Below are 21891 nucleotides of genomic sequence, written 5' to 3'. Positions count from 1 at the left end.
AACACAAAGGAAGGAACATTGGGATACACAGTGTGTATGAGAGGTTCTGGGCTGTTAGCTCCTCCCAGACACAGTAGAAATCCTTTTAGGGTGAGATATAGCATCCCACAGGGAAATTGAGCTTTCCAACCTGTATCCTAAGGTCTCTTCAGGGATAACCCAGCTTCTATTAGCACTAAGCATAAATGAGGGATGCGTGCATTTAGGCAGTTTCAATTGAAGGCCATGCCAGGTAGCACAGGGAGGCTCCATGGAAACATGTTTTTAACCCAGATGTAGTGGGATTGAGTCCAGCTCTCACATTCCTTCAGAATTCCTTACTAATGGGAATGGTTTTGATCACCCTGTGGAAACTCTTCAATATCAGTGGTGATGTTGGACCTTCTTTTATGGAAGTAGGGGGTGAAAACCTCACCTGTTTTGGGTATTGATGTCCAAAAGATGGAGTTTCATCACAGAGGCTGCTTCATGCTTCTCCTTTGGTCCACACTCCCACTCTGCATGCTTTCTCCACTTGGATTGGCTGCCCCAATCCAGTGTAGAGCACACTACAGCTCTATCTGCATTACCAAGGCATTCTGGGGCTTTACTTTGCACTTTGATCTTGTGCATAGACATGAACACTCCTTCCACAACGTGGCTGTGGCTGAAGGATGGTTGGAATATGATGTTCCCTTTAGAGACCGCACCAGCTCCCAGAGCTCTCCTGGTTTAGCTTCCTTGAGAGAGAAGCTTAATTCCCACACATCCAAACCATGTTGTGGCCCAAATCAAGCTTTAAAGAGCAATGACTGGGGCACTCCCTTCAAATCCAAGATACTATCCCAGACCAGACAGGGACATTGTCTCCAATGCCGCTTTCATCAAGGCTGTTTTATCTCTCTGCTTTGCAGCGCTGTGATTCCTTTAACAGCTTCCCATGCATTGAGGGAGCCCAGAGGGAAGATAAAGTCCTCCATGAAATTATAAGCAGACTTCCTAAAGCACAAAGGCCCACAGGAGCCGACAGGCAGGTGACAAACAGTTAAAGATAGCATGAGACACGTTTCTGTGCTGGTCTGGACAAGGGAAATCGCTGTGGCTTTAAGGTAGAACTCTTTGTGTGAACTAAGATTGAGTAGAACATTGAGTACCCACATTTACCTTCAGATTCTCCTACTCCAAGTGTTCTGGGAAGGGAGAAAATCCCTATTTCTACAATGAATGAAAGAGCTGCAGGTCACTGAGTGAAGTGTCCAGGAAGTACCAAAGCACCCAGTGTTTTTATGACAACATTTATTTGAGTATAGAAGGCACTTACAATACAGAAAGGAAACAAAAAGCCAACTAGGATAGGCACCAAAAGTGAAGTTAGAATTCAGATGACAAAGAAACAGGTTACCAGACAAAAGGAGCACCCTTCCCTGTTAACAATAGAGCACACGGAAATGAAGCTACTGATGACTAACTCTTTAAACAGATAGGACTTTAATAGAAAAAGATAAAAGGCTGTTCTACTGAAAGTAAAAAGGAATCCCCCACACCTGCACAAGGGATTGGGAGTTGGTGGTGGTCACAAACATGGGGCTTTTCAGCTCCGGCACTGCAGGAGGTCCTGGTACATCTCGATGAGGTGAGCGGCCTCTCTCTGCCCAGAAAGCACAGCACCGTGGGTAGTGGAATAGTACTTCCTGTGAGTGGCCTCCCCTGAAAACATCACCTGCATCGGCTGCAGAGGGGAAGAGAAGCAGAAAGCTCAGCAGTGCCCATTGGAAAGCTAAAAGGAGACAAAACTCTGTGTCCTCCCATGTCCCCATGAGCTGATGGTGGTGTTTGAGAGCGCTGGCTCCTGACCTCCCAGTGTGGTGCACTAAGAGCACAGCACACCTCTACCTATGCCATAGAACATAGAACAACACTGCGGGTTGGAAGGGACTTTAAATCCCATCCAGCTCCAACTCCTGCCATGGGCAGGGACCCCTTCCACTGGAGCAGCTGCTCCAAGCCCCTGTGTCCAACCTGGCCTTGAGCACTGCCAGGGATGGGGCAGCCACAGCTTCTCTGGGCACCCTGTGCCAGCGCCTCAGCACCCTCCCAGGGAACAGCTTCTGCCTAAGAGCTCAGCTCAGTCTCCCCTCGGGCAGGTTCAAGCCATTCCCCTTGGCCTGTCCCTACAGGCTAATGGTTGTTAATGTAGAGATCACAATTCCAAAGCCACATGGGTGAGCAGCTCTTGATAATCTCAGAGACACGGGAATCCCTGAGATGTTGGCATTCCAAACAATGAAAGAGGTAAAATCCTACACACATCATTTGTCCAGATATTAAAAAACCTGGAAAACACATTATTGGAGGTCTAGCCACAGATTGCCTCTTTTGCCCTCCCTCCCTGAGACCCCACCACCCAACACCATGTTACTCTTACTGCTACACAACTCATTTGGGCCATACTTACAGTAGTTTTGGAGCTTTCAGCGTAAGGCAGTGGTTTAGCAAGTTTCTCTACATCAGCCCCACTAGACCCAACTTGGGTGTAAGAGTAGGATCCCCGGAAGTAGGGATTGCTGCCCCAGGAGGACCGCAGGATCCGGCGAGGTTTCGGAATGTTTGGATTCCCTGGGTGGAAAGCAGAAGACAAGAAGTAAGATCATGTGCAGGAGAAAACACAGCAATGCCTGTGCATGGTATCTATACAACAGAAACAGCATCCCTTTAACCTCAGCTGCTGGCTTCCACTGGGGAAAGACCATTATTAGCCTGGTGAGAAGTGTGCCTCCAAAGAGGAACAGAGATAGGGTTCTTAGAAGGCAAATCCTCATTATGCAGGGGGATAGGAAAAGGTGTCAGGAAGTTCTCAGAACCTGTATTATTCACTCCAATTGCTACCCACTTGCCCCCCGAATGAACCTAAAATCCAACAAACCCATTCTGTGCAATGCACATGGCACAGAAATAAGGCTTTTGAGGCTGGAAGTGGGATTTCAAGATTGCTGTAGGATTTCCACTTCTAAGAGGATGGAGAACCTAGAGGTGAGCGGCACTGGAGTGCACCAGTGGTAGGGCCGCTGTTCCCATCCCAAAGAGTACAGGAGCAACCTCATATCCAGGCAAGGTTCAGCTATTTGGGTTGAGCCTAAGTCTTCTCCACTGAAAGGGCTGTCAAGCATTGGAACAGGCTGCCCAAGGCAGTGGTGGAGTCACCATCCCTGGAGGTACTCGTAGATGTGGTGCTTTGGGGCATGGGTAAGTGGTGTCCTTGGCAGTGCTGGGGTAATGGTTGGAACTTGATGATCTTCAAGGTCTTTTCCAACCTAAATGACTGATTCTAGGACTGTCAGAGACTGTCAGCACAAGAAATGAGAGTACTGAGACGTGTTTGCATCTTGCACAGCTCCTGTGCCTGCTTCAGAGCCTGACTGCAGCCCTTCAGCGTGCTATGAAGATGATCCAGATTCCCTCAGAGCTTGGAGAGGGAGACACCCAACTGTACAGACTCATCAGGTACTACATCACTTACTTCTGCTCCACAATTATTTAGTCATGCCTCCAATTCCTTACAATCAGGAGCAGGTTACACCTCTGGGTCAGCTACTGCTTTGAGGAACATCCTGTCTCAACCACAGCTATGAAGTCCAAGGCTGAAGCAGAGCAAAGGCACCTGGCTGACTCGCCAAAGAACACTGTGAACACTGTGTAACCACTAACCCCAGCTCAAAATAGTAGTGGCACAGAGCAGCAAATAAATACACCCTGCAAACAAAACACATCCTACAACTGGATGCTGCTTCAGGAATAACAACTTAGCATAACAAAGGCTCTAAATACTCCTGCAAGGATCTTCAAAGCCTGAGATGGAAGTGAAAAGCCCAAGGGACTGTGAGAACAAGGAGCTCTCAGATGTGGCAAGGAAGCAAGTTTATCACATTTTAGTTTGAAGGGCTGTGAGAAAGCCCAGGAGAACACACCATGAAAGCTGTCAGATAACACAGCACCAACCAGGGATGAAGCAGTCATCCATCACATCGCATGGCATGACACAGAACCAACCACACAACGATGTCTTTGCACATAAAAGGAGTCTCTGCAGTGGGCTGGTGGGGTCTCTTCTGTGGCTGGTGCCTGTTCTCATGTTCCTCTAAGGAACCCAGAAGATTTTCAATACAGGAGCCAACAAGATGCTGGTAAAAAGGGGATTAACACTGGGAACTCACAGTGTTACAAGCAATGAGATGAGGGCTTCTCAGCCTGTAAGGTCACAGATCAGCTAAAAGACTGGTATTTGTTAGCACAAGGATTTGTGGAGTCATCAGCCCAATCAACAGTTGCATAAATCCAGCTACCTTTAATATCTATCTATAATAAAATCAGCTCACAGATCTAAATTAGACACCCAAATCCAGTTGCCTACCTGAGAGCAGGGTATCTAAGAGCCCATCCAGGCAAAGAGAGACCTGTGGTTCTACACACACATTAGTGTCTCCAGCCACCAGAGAGGCATTAGGGTAGCCCAGGCATCCCATGGGGCTGGTAGATGTGATGCAGAACCTAAAAGAGAGCCATTCCCCTCTAGAGAAATAGCTGGGGTATGGGGAGGACAACTACTGCCTTCTAACACTTGAGCTCAGCCAACAATATAAGCAGAGCAAGGCTTGTAGTTGTTCACAGAGAGCCCATTTGATCAGATTTAGAGGACACCACTTTTCAGATGTGAAAAGCAGCAGTTGTCAATGGTCCTTGGGTTAGAACAATCCTCAGAGCTTCCCACAGCAAAGCCAGATCATCCACAGCACTGACCTGCATGTGAAATGTAAGGTCACCTCTCACTGTGAGTCTAAAGAATAGGATTTAACGTCCTCTGAAGCCAGAGCAAAGGCCTCCATGAGCAATGGACTAGAAGAACAGAGCTGAAGATGGGAACCCACCTGGTAGTGCATTTATTCTTTAATAGAAGAAGAAATAAGAACCTGGGGGACTTTAGACCCAGAACATGGAAGCTACAAAAGGCAAAATGAACATTAAAAGGCTCATACTACCTGCTTTCATCACTGAATATAAGGCTCTCTTTATACTCCATAGAAAAAGCTGCTTCAGAAGATGTCACAGAGCACCAAGCAAGGTGTGGAAGATCTGAACTGCCTTATGGAAGAGTCTTTCTTTCCAGTCAGCTTAGAACCCTAGGAGGACTGGTTTCCCAACACAGCTGACTTACATGAAGCTGGGTACTGGGAAATGCCTCAAAAGCTGGGTTCGAAGACAGAAGGTTGCTTTGTGTCCCCCTCAACCATCCCCTGGCTGGACTAACCCACTCTCCTGCTCCCAATGAAGCAGATGAGTGGAGAAGACATCAGGTGCATGGAAAGCTTCTGTGAGCCTGCTAGGGAAAAGAGGAGCAAAGGCAACAGGATAAACCCAGGCACCTTAGCAAGGCCATCTTGGAAGATCTACGGAAAGGTTTTCTATAAACTAACAAGTTTTGAGGGGCAGAAAGTGGAACATGTTGTGTAATGGGTGCTCCAAGAACAGGTTTTCTGCTCGCAGTTTTGAGGCCAACCTTATGCACACAATGATTACTGCATGGCAAGGCCTTGGGAAGTTCAGTCTGGAATTCTCCAGGGTTAGATAACCCAGGATTAGCAGAGGGCTGAGGCAGAGCCTGGAGTGTTGCCGAGTCTGACGGACAGTGACCAGGTGCAGCATCAGCTGGAACAGCAACTGCAGCACATACCCATGAGCCACTGCCAACAGATTTCCATCCTTGGAGGAAGAGAGGAACATCCAACACATGCAAACAATAACAACAATGAAGGAGCCCAAAAAGGAAGAAGGAGATTATGTTCCATCTGCCACAGAAAGACCCAAAGAGCCAAATTCCCACTAATTAATCAGGATGGCTTAAAAAAAACAAAGGTCTTAAGCAAGAAGAGCTGCACAAACCAAGTTGTTTATATGTCCTGGGAGACGTCAGCACTGGAACAACTTGGCCTTGGAGAGAGGAGCCTCCTGTTCTGCCTGTGTTGGGCTGCTGAGGTCAGGAGGAAAGAGGTATGTACCGACAGTGCAACGTGACGTAGGGATACCCAACACCACTGAAAACAAACAGAAGCTGCCCAGATCCAGCATTCACTGTTTCATTCTACTTGTCTGTGGGCTGCAGGTTCATCATCCAACACTGAATAAGCTGAAACATGATTCAGTTTTGGTCACTGCATTGAGGTTTCTGAACCTAGTGCTTATCCTATGGATTCTGAAGGGAGTAATAAAACCTTTGTTGGCAGTAGCAAGCCACATAGGTAGTCCTGAGCTTCCAGAACCCCTTCTCTAGATCTTCACATTGCATTCAGCAAATGGTCTGTAAGCACAGGGGAAAGCTACACTTGTGAAGGCAAACTTCTTCAGTGGACAAGAAGTAAGGCTGGAAACCCACTGAGTGTTGAGATTTGGTTAACACGAGGCAACAGGCAGATATAAATAGCTTAATCACAGGATTCGTCTCTAGAATAGCTTCAAATACATCTAATCTTGGAGGATGCTGCTCTTATGATTGCTCATAACTATGTGTAAGTTCAAAGTCCTTATTTCCAGGCTGAGTCAACCACTGTTTCTTTCAGCATTGCTACCTGACAGCTGTGCTTGTACAGGGCCTTCCATAAGGGGATCTCAAAGACCCCACAGATACAAAAAGCCATATCCATGGGAAGCTGTGCAAGTCTAGAGCAGTGACTGGAGGCAAACTAAGGCCCAGCATTACTACTTTTAGTGATTTCATCTTGGATTTTCTCAGTATAAGACATTTAAGATCTGCCTTGCTCCAACTGCTGCCCTTAATGTGATGTGTGCCCAGTAAATGTGAAGCCTGTGAAGGCCAGAAAGTTTAAGTGAGGTAACTGGAATGTAGGAACTCTTCAGATCAATGGATTCTTTGAGCTTCAGGCCTGAGAGATTTCTATATAGCCTCAGGTTCAAGGGAAGTCGGGGATGTGATTCAACCACCACATCTCAGCTGATCTCAATAGGATCAACTCCACTGGCTCTCAAAGTGCTGCTTTCCACCCCTGAGATCAGCCCTGGGAAGGACTGAGCCTGACAGCTCCAGCTGCTGAAGAGTTACTTGTGATTAAACAGAGCAGAGGATGTGGAATCCTCAAGCACTTCTGCCCCCCACTTCCTGAGCTGGTTATCAGCCCCTCTATAAATAGCTTTCAGGCACACCCGAGCAGGAGGGATGCTGGAAGCAACAAACACAGCCCATTCAAAGGGATACAGAATGCCAAAGAACTAAAAATGACCTGCGTGCATTTCCTTCCTAGCGGCTATTCAACACCCCAGAGCCCCATCTCCCTCCCTTCTCCACTCACCACAGGAACCAGAGCATGGCTGACCTGTGAATTTACGGAGCATTTCGGTGCAGGTTTCTGCCACAGTTTCATCATCACACTTCTCCATGATCAGTGCCTCTTCTCCACAGATCCAGCCGCTCAGGACATGGCCATACCTCTCCGGTGGGTAGAGTACATCGAAGCTGCAGATCTTCTTGTACCACAGCTCCTCAGGGTAAGTCAAGCTCTCACTCTCTGCCTCATCTTCCCAGACAAACTGGATGCTGTTGCATTCAGAGCTCCAGAAAGGCTCTTCAAACTCCAGGAATATCTTGTCAGTCGTATTGATTCCCAGTTTCTCAATGGCCATCACCTTCTCCTCGGGCAAGCGGGGATGGAACAGGCTTTCATGGCGCTTCTTCAAGACTCCCAGGGACACGGTCACAATGACGTGGTCAGCTGGGATGAACTCACAGTCCTCGCACTCTACGAAGACATTGGAGCCCTTGTCCTCCTCGGGGAGGTCACTGTTGTGGTCAGCCACCCTCTCGATCTCCTTGCTGACCGACTGGTTCCAGTGGATGCACTTGACCGGCTTGCGGAGCTGAATGACAGACTCGGGGATGGAGCGGGCCAGGAGCTCCACGATCTTAATGAAACCACAAGGAATGATGTGATGAGCTCCAGGGATTTCGGTCCATTCCCCAAATTCACTGAGCGACACTTCATCCATGCTGTGGGAGCTGCTCTCGCAACTCTCTACCTGAGGGAAAAGCAACACAAAAGCAACGTTGCCACAGAGCAACTCATTTTGCTTCAAGCACAGCATCACAAGGACACAGAGCTGCTGCTGGGAGTCCTGAATCCCACTCTTAAACCACATCATGCAGAGAAGAGATTCAGAGCAGCCCAAGGAGAAGGACTTGGGGGTGATGGTCAATGAGAAAATGAACATGAGCCAGCTGCAGTGTGTGCTTACAGCCCAGAAACCAACCGTATCCTGGGCTGCATCAAAAGGAGCATGACCAGCAGGTCAAAGGAGGCGATCCTGCCCCTCTGCTCTGCTCTTGTGAGACCTCACCTGGAGCATTGTGTGCAGTTCTGGTGTCCTCAACATAAAAAGGACATGGAACTGTTGGAACAAGTCCAGAGGAGGCCACGAGGATGCTCAGGGGCTGGAGCACCTCCTGTATGGAGACAGGCTGAGAAAGTTGGGGCTGTTCAGCCTGGAGAAGAGAAGCTGCGTGGAGACCTCAGAGCAGCTTCCAGTGTCTGAAGGGGCCTATAGGGATGCTGGGGAGGGACTGTTCATTAGGGACTGTAGTGATAGGACAAGGGGTAATGGGTTCAAACTGAAACAGCAGAGGTTTAGATTGGATATAAGGATGAAATTCTTTACTGTTAAGGTGCTGAGGCACTGGAATGGGTTGCCCAGGGAGGTTGTGAATGCTCCATCCCTGGCAGTGTTCAAGGCCAGGTTGGATGAAGCCTTGGGTGCCATGGTTTAGTGTGAGGTGTCCCTGCCCATGGCAGGGGGTTGGAACTGGATGATCTTAAGGTCCTTTCCAACCCAAACTATTCTATGATTCTATGATTATTTTCACTACTAAAGCAGTGTTTGGCCATAGGACCTGACACAATCCTCAGCCTTCTTTCCAACCAGAGAAAGCATTTTGTCATGGTAAGAAGCTGCATCAGTTTTGGCTGCATTGGCCAAAGTTGCATCATCCAGAGTTCAGAGATGACGTCTTTGCTTCTACATGATTTGTGGTTAAAGCTCTGACTGGTTTCTATCATCTAAACCCCACTTCACTGGCCGGAGACTGGCCTCTTGGTGCTCCTACAACACAAGCTGGAGCTGTGTTAATCCAATGTTAATAAATGTTCCCATGAGGAGCCATGGAAAACTGTTGGCAGCTATTCCTGCTGTCTGCAGCTTTCAGCACGCTGTCATACAGCAATCAGCAAGCTAGCAATCTGCCAGAGGTGAGAGGACCCAACACAGAAGGAACTGCAGGAGACAGAAAAGGGAAATGCCGAGATACGAGGGACCTGTGTTTGATTCACTTGATGCGATTACCAAAGCTTTAGATCCAGGACTTGTTGGTTAATGTTTGCAGGAGTATCAGGCATAGCTGCAGCTTCCAACAGTCCCTGGAACAAAGGCAGGATGTTTGGTCTGCCCTGTGATAAGTTTCTAATGATAATACTGATGCATGGGACACAGTGATCTGAAAATCCTCAAATCACTGGAGTCACGATGATTTGCACGCTTCAATTCTTTAAGCATTTTAGGCTCAGATTACATTACATTACATTACAATTCCTTGCCTTACCCTTTGGCCAATTTTCAAGGCCTTTCCACACATTAATGACCATGGTTTGGAAGCCTGGCAAGCTTAAACCCCTCTCCCTGTGGAGCATCTTGGTGCAGGGCAGGAATCTCTGTGCTGGGCTAAGCAACCAAGTCAAAGCTGTTCTCAGGAGTTCACAGGCTGTGGCTGTAGTGACAAACAGGGGTTGCCCCATCCTGGTTGCTGCCCCTGACTCCAGGCACAGCTCTTTGGCCACATCCCTTCTTGAAGACCTGTTCTCTGAATCTGCTGTGGTTCCACCCCATCTGAGTGCTGAGCAAGCACTCACAGCACTCACCCAAGGTCATATTGGTTGGTCCACAGTACAAACCCTACACCCTGGGTCACTCAACAGGCCACTCATCCTGCCTGGATGCTCCAACAGGACACTCCACATGCCGAGCACAACAAACAGTGGTTGCTATTTGATTCTTTCAACCACAAAGGACAAAAGCCAGGAAGAAAATCAGGGGATTACCAAGACCATACTTTGCCTGAGATACCAGTTAATCCTCATGCTCTCGGCAGCCCCAATCTGATAGTCTCAAACACCAGAAGCTTTGCTGTTCTCAGGTATTTACACATCAGAATGGATTTGCCAGGCCTGTAGAAAAGTCTCTGGCTGTGGCATCCTGTAGCAACCACAGAAGAAACCACCAGGAAAACCAGAGCTAGATCAGACTAACATCATCTGTGTGGGTGATGTTCCATGGATAACACAATCGCTAGTCTATGTGGCAGCTGTGGAGACACCCAAGCTCTTGGGTTAGACACTGAGATACCAGAACAGCACTGACGATGCCTGAGTTCAAATCTCAGCTTTATCACATCCCCCTGTGAGGCTCTTTAGATCTTTCTCTTTATTTCAGCTTCCTACCTGTATGTAGTGAATATCAGACACTTCCCCACATCACACACATGTTCCTTGCCTCCCCTGCCTCATTTGATAAACCTTTAAGTCATTATAATTGAAATAGGAACGACTGTTACACTTTACTTGAAGTCCCCATCCCACAGAGATCTCATTTAGGCCAAAGCATCAAGGAGATAAAAAGAACTAAGGAAGCTGTGAGGAAAAATGATTACGACATGGGTTGATACAATCGACCTTTGATTTTATTGCTTTACCTTCAAAATGCTTTCTAGGGATTCCTTCAGCAAATTACCAGTATCAAAGTTACATTTCTTCTCACCTCTGAGATATGGACAGATGTGGAAGGGAATGAAAAACATTCAGGAAGGATTATGGGGTCCCTGGTGTAAGGCACAAGGCATTACTAAAAGAACCTGACAGTCAGGTTAGCTTCAGGTAGTAAGAAAACATTAAATCACACCAGAAAACAGGGCCTAGGAAATCCCCTTGTGGGTAGAAAGCTGGAAGTTTAAGGTAAGAGGATAAAAGAATAAAGGTATTATTTCTTGCAGGACACTTTGGATACACCTCAAGCAGAAAAGTTGTCCATATAAACACAAGTTACCCCAGCTGCAAGAGATGAAAGCTATTCCCCAATGATGGCCAAGGCTTAGCAAGGTGTTTGAGGTTCAAGAACTGTCTGTTCTGAGTTCAAACAAAGCATGCACACACACATACCTTAAGGTACTGCTGGATCATGGCTAGTTTCAGCCTCTTGACGGCCTCTGTGTCATCCGGGTCGGCCTTGACCCGCTTGCGCACTACGTCCCGTGTGAAGACACCCACACTGTTCTGGCTCTCAGCATTGACTGGTTTACCTCGTTGGAAGAACTCCTGAGTCAGGTTATAGACCTGCAAGAGACAGGGCAGAAAGATGGACAATGTAATTCACAGCAGAACCCAAGCAGGATGCTTTTTTCCTCCATCCAAACCCAGCACATTCATCACCTCCTCTTGCCAACTCTAATAGTGCACTCTTGCACCAACACCATGTCAAGCTGCACCCATAGCTATGGTGATAAGAAGGCAGGAAGCAACATTTCCCTGCAGGCAAAGATAACCACCCTTACTCACCTGCAATAGCCCTGTTACTATGATTAAGTTACTATTAACTTAGTATGAGTTATTATTTAATTCAAGGATGCCCATCCTATCACTTGCAGAACACCAACTGAGGTCTTAATTCCATTCCCAGTAGCTAAACCATGTTGTTCAACCAAATGTTTAGGTGCTGCAATTGCATTTGCAAGGCAAGCAAGTGCAGACTGCAGAGCACCTCAGCAGAACAGCTTTGGGTTTGCTCAGTGTGATTCTGGGCTCTGCTGAACAGTATCACAGCCACCAGTCTCCATCCAAAGCCTACTGGGAGTGAACTCAAGCAGTAGGAGCCATGTGCTTCCTCACATCTGACAATGAAGCACAAGCTCTTCTTGCAGTTCAATGTCTCAGATGCGATCCTAGCCCATACATTTGACTGCTCTAACCTGAAACCAGCCCTTACACACTCTCCATTATTTAGGAATAATACCCATGAACCCACCAGGAATTCAATTTTATAGTTGCTTTTCTCTTGGCAACTGGCAATTAGGAAGCAACACATATGGGCTTAGCAAAGGAATGATGTATGCACGCAGGTTTTACTTGTTGAGTAAAAGAAAGGTATAGATACATGGAAAACAATGACATATCCCACCAGTCTGAGAAGGGCCCACAAGGAAAATCCCCTTCTAAGAAATCAGTGCTCTTTGTAAGATCTTCCTGACATCTTTTTAACCCGAGTTTTCCACCCTAAAAGCTACTTCAAAGCAAGAAAACCACCATCCACCTTGGCCATCTGCTTGTGGCTGTCTGAAGCAATCACTGTTTCTGCCTGTGATATCACCAGAAGAGCCTGAGATGGAATCACAGCCTTGCATTTCCATGGAAAAACCTCTGAGGAATCTTTTAACACAGGAAAGCTTTTAAAAGCTGCCTCTCAGAAGTGCAACTCATGCCATTAGTGATCAGAATGAGTCAACTTCTCATTTATATCATGGCACTCGGGTGTACAGTACTCTTTGTACAAAGAGAGAGGCAATATCCCTGCTTGGTGAGTTCTTCCTATCAAAGATGGTTTGGTTACAGCTTATAATCCTTTTTATGGAGACAGATTAGTTGGGCACACTGAGTTCAACTCAAAAGTAAATGCCTGATAGGAAGCCATGGGAGCCCCTCCTACAAATGCTTCCAGGGTTTCCCATTCTCTGCTGATATAGATAATCCACCACAGGTTAGTTTCTTCCTGCTCTGATGCTTCCCAGAAGCCTGATTTTCTCTTGGGCTTTAGCAATAACGTGAATTTGAGGAGGCAAAAGAGAGGGATGATGAGGAAAGGAGGTGGTGAGGAAAAATGCATGGCAGTGGTAGGAGTAAGAGGAAGCAGGTCTGTAAGGGAAAGAGGAAGGTGAGTAGAAAGGGACAAGTAAGGGATGAAGAGGAAACTGAAGAAGAAAATAAGTGAAAGAATGAAAATAAAAGGGGAAAACTACAAAACCAAGTAAATAATCACAAGGAAAATGAACAGAAGTGGTGAACAGGACTGCAGACACTGACTGGGACACAACAGTCAGACAAGAAAGGTGGAGACCAATGCCCTACATGAAAGGAAGGCCTTCAGGCAAAGGAAAGGATACTGAACCTTCTCTGCTCCTCAGTGCCAAGAGCTCTTTGGCAATTTAATATCTCACAGTGCTCAGGTCCACCAATTTATGAGGTTCAAACCACCTGCTGCAGGCACAAGGTGCATAGACCCTTGCGTCAGCACAATACAGCTCAGCTTCCATAAGCTGATTGCATGCTATAAGCAGATAACAAATTCACAAGACAAGCAAAGCTGTGTTAAAATCCAGCTCCCATTTGGCAAAAGGTAAAGTGAGCCTTTTGGTTTTATTAACCCCTGTATTCTTCACTGCCCAACAGAGGAAAGAGCACAAATGCAGAGTTATCCATGCTGTAAACATCAGGTGCTTTCCTATGTCTGTCATCCCATTGATCAGACAGCAGGTATCATTAGGATTGAGTATTTTCTCTCTGAATCCCTGTCAGTTCACTACTTTTCTCTTCTTGGGGGTGCTGAACCATCTGATGAAGAACAGAAGGCAAAGCTGTTGTAGGCAGGAAGCAGAAGGAGAAACAACAGCAAGTCCTACATTAAGAGATACATTGGCATAATGAAAGAATCAAAAAGACACTCCATATGTATGAATATACACATGCAGCAAACACATCCTATGTAAGAAACTGTGGGAAAGGTTCACTAAAAGCCTTGTTTTAAGGTAGGTTTCCAATGAAGCAGGAGCAGAATTGCACTGTCTGGAGCTGGAGTTACCTAGGCTTTCCTTCCCTAGGTGGAGAACTGCTCACGTAACAGAAACCATAATCATGTCTATGGACCATCTCTGAAGTCACTGGAAACCGCATTTGTGAGATCTGAAAACACATTCTCCTTCCATCATTTCATCATGATGTGATGACAGAAGGGATCCCAAGACTGCTCAAGCGGGCTTTATCTCAAGGATCCTGCTGAATGTAGCATTGAGTATGACCTGGAAGATCGTGCTGATCTTCCAGTTAACCCTGTAAATATCCATGCATCCAAACTGAGAGTGCTGTGCCCGTTGGCAAGGAGATCTACACCATGTACAGCCCTGACTCATCCCCCTTCTCTAGTATCACAGACCTGACACAAGAAGGAAGGTAAAAAAGGACAGACTCCATCACCTCCCAGCTGCCACCACTGGCAAACACATCCAAGCACAATGACCTGATTGCTTCTCACCCTAACGCTCCTCTGGGCTTGGGCAGAACAACTGGCCTTAGAAGCCTCTCTGAAAGAACTACCCACAGAAGCAAAAGACACAGAACATCTCAAATGACTGTTCATTCCAAGCAGATTTCCTTCTCTCATTATGAGGGTTCCCATACAGTCCTACAGGGAAATGGGTCTGAATGTCAGAAATTCAAAGGAGTTAATCGCATCCTTCATCTTCTTTCTTACCAGCTTTAGGGGCATCTCACCACCAGGCTCTCTGCAGAGAACCTGGGTCCCACTAACAATATCCTCTCTGTTACCTACAGGCTTCCACCTACAATGTCTTTACTACATACGTGCTCCTCCGCCATGGGACGAGGCAGGCTCTTAGGAAGAGCAAATCTAAATAAAGCAGTTTCTAAGCACTGAAGGAGATCAGGAAAGCACATCCCAATCCACACTCCTTCCTGTCGGCGCCGCTGACGATCCACAGCATTGTCTTTTTCACACTTGGCTTAAAACCTGCAGTGACTTAATCCCCGGTCAGTACAAAAAGCCCTGTTGGAGATAGGTCCATGCTGTTACCAGGCCAGACATCTGTCAGTGCAATAGAGGGACAGGGAAGGAACAGTGACACTCGGTGGCCCTTTGGTCCTGCTTTCGATGATAACACAAGGCACTGGAGCTTAATTGGGGATGGCACAAAGCCCAGCACAGGGTGGGGGGGAGAAGGGTGGAAACTTGGTCATTCTTTGGCTGCATCACTGCCCCCAGGAGCTGTGCAGCACACAGGAGAAAGCTGATTGCTCAAGGGAGGGTTCCTGTGGAGCAGGTCTTTAGGGATCTCATCCTTACTGCAAAGCTCAAGTAAAAACAGGCAGGTTTTCTGTATCGGGCTGGCTGATGGACTCTGACATTCCTGGGTAGGCAAAGCAGGGGGGGGTTTCACTGCATTTAACTTACCAAGCTCACCACTTCCCTCCCACACTTCACTAATACCTGGGACTTGGCTTGAAATACCTCTTTGGAGGGAGACATGAGGACTTAGCAGGGACAGAAGAACAACCCGGAGATGGATCATCCCTCTTCACGTTTTCCCAGTAGTTCTATGCACACACAGACACTGATGTCTGTGCAGATGTTACCCTCAAAGATAACATTTCCATCACTTTGAGGGCTGTGCAGATGTGGCACAAGCAGGCAGAGGGTCAAATTCTCCCCCAGCCCCAGAATGGTTTGGGTGGGAAGGGATCTTAAAGCTCATCCAGTTCCATGGAACACCTTCCACTGGAGCAGCTGCTCCAAGCCCCTGTGTCCAACCTGGCCTTGAGCACTGCCAGGGATGGGGCAGCCACAGCTTCTCTGGGCATTCCTTCCCCCAGTTATCCCGGCAGGAATGATGAGGAATGTGGGAAGATTATGAATACATGGCATGGACATCGCTGTGGAAGCTTCCAGTGCTGGTGCCCCTTTCCTTTGAGAGACTCACTAAAAGAACTGATGGGGACCCTGATCAGTGCCAGCCCCACACAGTACACAGCCTAAGGATCATCTTAAACCAGCAGTGGATGGAGAGCTGTCCTGCCAACAGCAGGCTCGATGCTGTTTCTCATAGTGCATCACTTGCCAATGTGTGGTTGGAAACACAGCTCCGCAGGACTAGAGACCTTCCTTACAGGCACTGCTCAGTTTGCTGGTGCTCTCATATGGAGGAATAGCCACCTTATACACAAGCTCTTGATAGATCTTGACTGACTTCAGTGCAGTGCAACAGCCTCTTGTAGGGCACTTCCTGCTACAGAGAAGAGCTGAACACTTATACTGCTCAGCTTCCATGTAACCAAATAAAGGCTCCTGTGAAGCATCCCTACAGCTATTAACATTCAGGCTATTGCAAACAAAAAGGAGCCAAACTTGAAGTAGAGGAAGCAGCCAAAAAAGGTTGGACACGTGCCTGGAAAAAGCACAAGGACTCCAAATGAACTAGCGAGGAAAAGGGATGGAGGTACTGGGGAGCTCTGCCTTTCACACCAGCAAAACTCAGCACACACAGAGACCTCTCCTGGCTCCAGCATCAGCAACTCCACATACCCAAGTGAAACCCTCAAGGGAGACCCTCTGCACTTGGCACTCACTGAATGTGGTGTCCAGATGACAAAATAACTGGGGCTAGAAACAGGCTGAAGACTAAATTCCCATTGTTACTTCCCAGCACTCATTTCATCACCAGTTCAAGAAAGAGCATTGGCCACCTAGGGTGCAACAAGAAATGATGGAATGGACTCAATGAAAATGCCAGAAGAAATGCTGGGGAAGTGGGGGACAACAAAAAACAAACCAAAAATGCACCAGGCAGACTCAGAATGTGTAAAGAGAAACATTCCCTGCACTTTATGCCAGAGGAAAATGGCCCCAAAGGCACATGTGCCTGCAGCACATGCTCCTGACAAGTACCCACGGGTACTTGTGCTTCATACAGTCATTTTGAACTGGAGATGTTCAGGAGACCATGTAGCTCACCTTAATCCTACCTTTCCTATGCAGCACAGGGAAGAAACTACCACCATCTGTTTCAATCAATAAAGAGGGTCCAGTCTGACACCCCAAAGAGGCTGGGACAAGAAGCTCAACTGGCCTTGCAACCAGCACACTTGGAAGGAAGACAGTGGAAGCACCTCCTAACTACAATTAGGAATTGGCTGATGTCCTCTTCTTGGCTTAAGCTGTTCCTTACATATTTTTTGACAGAGAGTAGCTGAAGACATCTTTACAACCCATAAATGTGAAAGCCTTTTCTATTTCCTAGTGATAAAGATAACCAATGATAAGCTAATAGTGTGTTGTGTAAAGAAGATTAACTTTTAATGTGGTGTTCTCTCCTGTCACTGGCTGCCCCCTTTTCTCTTGCTTTAAAAGAAGGGGTAGATTTACCAAATTCATAATTTCTCCAACACTGGGCACCTTGTTATAGCCTTTATCTCATCAGTTGTATCTCAAAGCTACTTAGCTCTCATATTTGTGTTCCCAATTCAGTCTACTTGCCTCTACACCTTCCCTTTGCTGGAGAGTTGCCTACCCTCTTTGAGGCAGGATGCTCACCAAGCAGTACATGAAGTTGGTGGTGTTCCATTTACATAAATCATGCTGCCCACTGCAGTATTTTCACTTACTCCTTCTCTCCTCTTTACTCTCAGTTGCTGATCATCTTGCTCCATTGCAGCCTGGAGAAGAGAAGGCTGCGTGGAGACCTCAGAGCAGCTTCCAGTATCTGAAGGGGGCCTATAAGGATGCCGGGGATGGACTCTTCATTAGGGACTGCAGTGATAGGACAAGGGGTAATGGGTTCAAACTTAAACAGAAGAGGTTTAGATTGGATATAAGGAAGAAATTCTTTACTGTGAGGGTGCTGAGGCACTGGAATGGGTTGCCCAGGGAGGTTGTGAATGCTCCATCCCTGGCAGTGTTCAAGGCCAGGTTGGATGAAGCCTTGCATGGCATGGTTTAGTGTGAGGTGTCCCTGCCCATGGCAGGGGGGTTGGAACTGGATGATCTCAAGGTCCTTTCCAACCCAAACCATTCTATGATTCTATGTCTCCCCTGGCTGTACCTGGTTCTGTCTTCAATCAGATGTTCAGGTGAATTCTCTCCACCTTTGTCCAAGAATTCCCTCCCTGCCATGGGTTGCTAAATTCCTTCCATAATGAGGTTCCTTTGAAATTCCTATAAGCTTTCTCTCAAACTGGAATGATTTTGTGCCATCCCATCACAGATTCCAGTTCAGAGACCCAGGACAGCATCAAAAGTCTTTTCAAACAAACAAAAAAGCCATTTCTGCTCCCTGTTCAGTTCTTGGTAATCCTTTATAGGCTACAGTGACTTGTTAATGGCTTTCCAAATGCTCATAGGCATATCTTTAAGCAGAAAGTATGCAACAGTAACCTGAATCTAGGGTGTGCTTAGCCAAGCATCAGGTATTGGTGAAGTTCCAACCCTAACTACTCTATGATTCTAAGTTCACTCTCAGATGAAAATCTGAAGGTTTTAGGCATGGCTACAGCATGATGAAAATCACAGTGTTTTGCTCTATTTTATACCAACTTTATAACCAAACAACATTATAACCAACTGAGGGATCACATTACCTGGAGGACTAAACATTCTGCATTGACCCCCCACAGGTACTTCATAAGTGACATGAATAAAAGGTAGGAAACAGTTATCATGGAATCCCAGCCTGGTTTGTGTTGAAAAGGACCTTAAAGCTCCTCCAGCTCCAACCCCTGCCACGGGCAGGGACCCCTTCCACTGGAGCAGCTGCTCCAAGCCCCTGTGTCCAACCTGGCCTTGAGCACTGCCAGGGATGGGGCAGCCACAGCTTCTCTGGGCACCCTGTGCCAGTGCCTCAGCACCCTCCCAGGGAACAGCTTCTGCCTAAGAGCTCAGCTCAGTCTCCCCTCTCTTGGGCAGGTTCAAGCCATTCCCCTTGGCCTGTCCCTACAGGCCCTTGTCCCAAGCCCCTCTCCAGCTTTCTTGCAGCCCCTTTAGGCACTGGAGCTGCTCTAAGGTTAATCAGAATTAACTTTGGCAAGCCTCTTTCCACCACTCTACCTAAAGCCAAATCTTCCTACTGAAAGCAGACAGAACTAATACCAGCCTTTCACATGTGTTTAACACTCAAACCAGTAAGAAACCCCATGTTTCCTCTGAAAGAACTACCAGCATGACAGCAGCAGGGCCGAGCTACATGAAAGTAAATTTGGCCTTTTTTGCCTAATATTCCTCATTGCTTTTTAAGCAGAGGTTAATCTTTCCACTCCCCATGCATTTTCATTTCCAGCTTGCCGTCTTCTACTTAGTATTTTTAGGTTCTGTGCTTGTACTTGTTTGGTTTTCTTTTCCCATTTGGCTCTTCTGTCACATTCTGAAGCCCTTATCTACACTGAACTGAAGAGGACGTCAGTGAATGTTGATCAGAAGACGTTAAAATAACCTTAAACTGAAGCCCACACTGGCCTGAATCTACCAGAAAACATGTTCCTTTCCTTCTGATGCAACTAAACTTGCAGTTCCTCTGACACAGCACTGCCTTTGGCACACTTCACAGCACACTATGGTATTTATAACATCAATAACATGTCAGAGGGCTACAATATTTAGCTGATTGTTGCTAAGGTTTTGCATTCTACTTTGTTTAGTAAGTTGATCCCTCCTCTACTCTTCTAATTGAGTAGCAACTTTCTAGAGTAAATGACTGGATCTCCTCAGCAATAGTTCTTGGAAGTGATTAAACTGATGACAAATGTGGAAAGGTTGTTTTCCTAACAACAGTCAATCCCATATCACAATCAAATGGGGTACAGTCAAGCAGATGAGAGCAAACTAAGGGTGGATTAAAGGCATTGCTGGTTTTCTACCTTTGTCCGGTACCTGGATCACTGTAACTCGCAAGGATTATTACTGTTTCAGGCAAATCTACAACCTGACAAAGCAGTTGAACACCAACCTCGTTGTATAAATCACTGAATTCTTCAACCACATCTTTCGGGATCCTTTGCCCGTTGTTGGTAAGATGATAAGCCACCCCATTCTTGGAGTAAAGACTGATCCGGCCAACACTCCTCTCGCCATCAGTGGTCTCTTCAAGTAAACCATTGTCTTCTGCTAGATGATAGACTGGGTTTCCATGTGAACCATGAATCCACGTAGCTCCCAGTTCAAAAGTGGCGTGCCCTGCAGGAGAGTAAAGCAAGCAAAGCAGTCAGTGAAGCCCAGCTTCCTGAAAGCTGGTTACACTCAACCCTGGATGTCCCTGTGCAATAGCAGACCAAGGACAACACAAGTTTGAGCATCATTTGAGGGATCTTCCTCTGTTAGACGTGTCTAACACATGAAGTGTTCTTCACACCTTCCCTTCAGGAAACAAGTCCAGGTAGTGCCAGAAGGATAGGACATTTTCAATAAAGACACATCACAGTGACACGTCTCTGATACTTAAGGCAGAATCCAGAATCTCCTAGTTCCCAGTGCTTAGCATGGTCATTGCTAACTGCTTTATCCTTACTACTTGGCCTAAGTCATCTTCTCCAAACCTGCACTTAAGAACATGATCAGAGAGCAGAGGATGAACTGATCATGTTGCAGCACAAGCCCTGTACTAGTGGGAAGGAAAAAAGAAGAGGCTCTAAGAAACCTCACTGCACTGCTGCAAAAAGGGCATACACGAATATTTGCATAAATACTATAGTTGTAGGGAAAGAACAGAGTACCTGAAGACTTCAAACACTGTATTCAAGAGGAGGGATGGATACCAAGACACGGGAAGGAAAACATCTACAGCAGGGAGATGCAGGATAATTTGAGTTGCCCTGGGATAGCATCATTGCTCTGCACACTGACCCTTGTCCTGGGATTAAAAATGGATGTTATTTACATGTATACCCCAGATTAATGGCAATACAAAAATGCGTTTCCATTCCCCAGATGAGTAAATAGGTTCTATTTTATTATTTATGCATTTGAAAACTTAAATCAGGTTCTTTATAAAGATGCACTGTCAGGATGAACATCAAAGGCATTTAGCCTCCATCACCTACACTCTCTGCCTGCAAAACACAGGGAGTTTGGTCAGCCCCACTCTCTCCCTTTGGGCATGTAAGAAGAGGCCAAGGGGAATGGCTTGAACCTGCCCAAGAGAGGGGAGACTGAGCTGAGCTCTTAGGCAGAAGCTGTTCCCTGGGAGGGTGCTGAGGCGCTGGCACAGGGTGCCCAGAGAAGCTGTGGCTGCCCCATCCCTGGCAGTGCTCAAGGCCAGGTTGGATGGGGAGATGTTCAGGAGCACAAAGGAGATGCTAAAACTAAGCCTGGGTCATGTCTTCCACCCACAGTTTAGGTCCTCAGAACTCCAAAGCTGATTTCAAGTTTGCCAAAGCTGAGCTCTCCCAGGATCCCAGCCAGCACCACACCATGCCACTCACTGCCCAGGTGTGTGAATACCTGATTACAGTTAGTAGGATCCTGCTTGATGAAGAAAGGATCATGCAGTTACCAGTCATCACATACTACTTAACATGTAAATACATGCTCAGGCAGAACGACACTGCAGCACTCTGCTGTAATGCAGTCAAGTAATGGGGGTGAGAGCTCCAGGAAATGCTGCTCTGAGACATTGCCTCCAAGGGAAGTTCCATGTGTCTTGTTTTTCAAGCCTCCCCATTAAGGAACACACTTATTTCCCTTCAAAATATGCATTATAGGTCAGGGGAGCACAAGATTTCTACGTGTCCCTAAAACAAAGCATGTGCTTCCGAGCAAACAGCATCAAGTGTGAGCATTTAAGGTACCACAAGCTCCACTATACTCCCGTAGCACCCAGCCCAATGGAAACAACTGCTGTACCCTGGCAGCCAAAGGTACAGAGCTCATAAATACTGCATTTGGCAGCCACTTGTTAATGCAATCCTCCTGCGAGTCCTCACATGCCAGATCAGCAGCAGCAATACTGCTTTATGTCAGCTTGCTCTCCTTTTCTTTATCTACAGG

The 21891-nt window shown here is 46.8% G+C and overlaps 1 protein-coding gene across 1 annotated transcript in view; it reads right to left on the bottom strand.

Moving 5' to 3' along the window:
- Positions 1-1258: 1258 nt before the first annotated feature.
- SMOX (spermine oxidase) overlaps positions 1259-21891 on the bottom strand; it is a 53385-nt gene continuing 32752 nt past the window's right edge. Inside the window, exons 3-7 of the mRNA XM_034064594.1 lie at positions 19856-20082; positions 11241-11414; positions 7359-8058; positions 2435-2595; positions 1259-1708 (exon numbers count right to left, since the gene is read on the bottom strand). Coding sequence (XP_033920485.1) covers positions 1571-1708; positions 2435-2595; positions 7359-8058; positions 11241-11414; positions 19856-20082 — 1400 coding nt within the window. The 3' untranslated portion in view covers positions 1259-1570. The remainder of the gene's footprint in view (positions 1709-2434; positions 2596-7358; positions 8059-11240; positions 11415-19855; positions 20083-21891) is intronic.

This window comes from Melopsittacus undulatus, chromosome 7, assembly GCF_012275295.1.
Source record: "Melopsittacus undulatus isolate bMelUnd1 chromosome 7, bMelUnd1.mat.Z, whole genome shotgun sequence".
NCBI classification, from domain to species: domain Eukaryota; kingdom Metazoa; phylum Chordata; class Aves; order Psittaciformes; family Psittaculidae; genus Melopsittacus; species Melopsittacus undulatus.
This window is presented reverse-complemented; position numbering and strand designations above follow the sequence as displayed.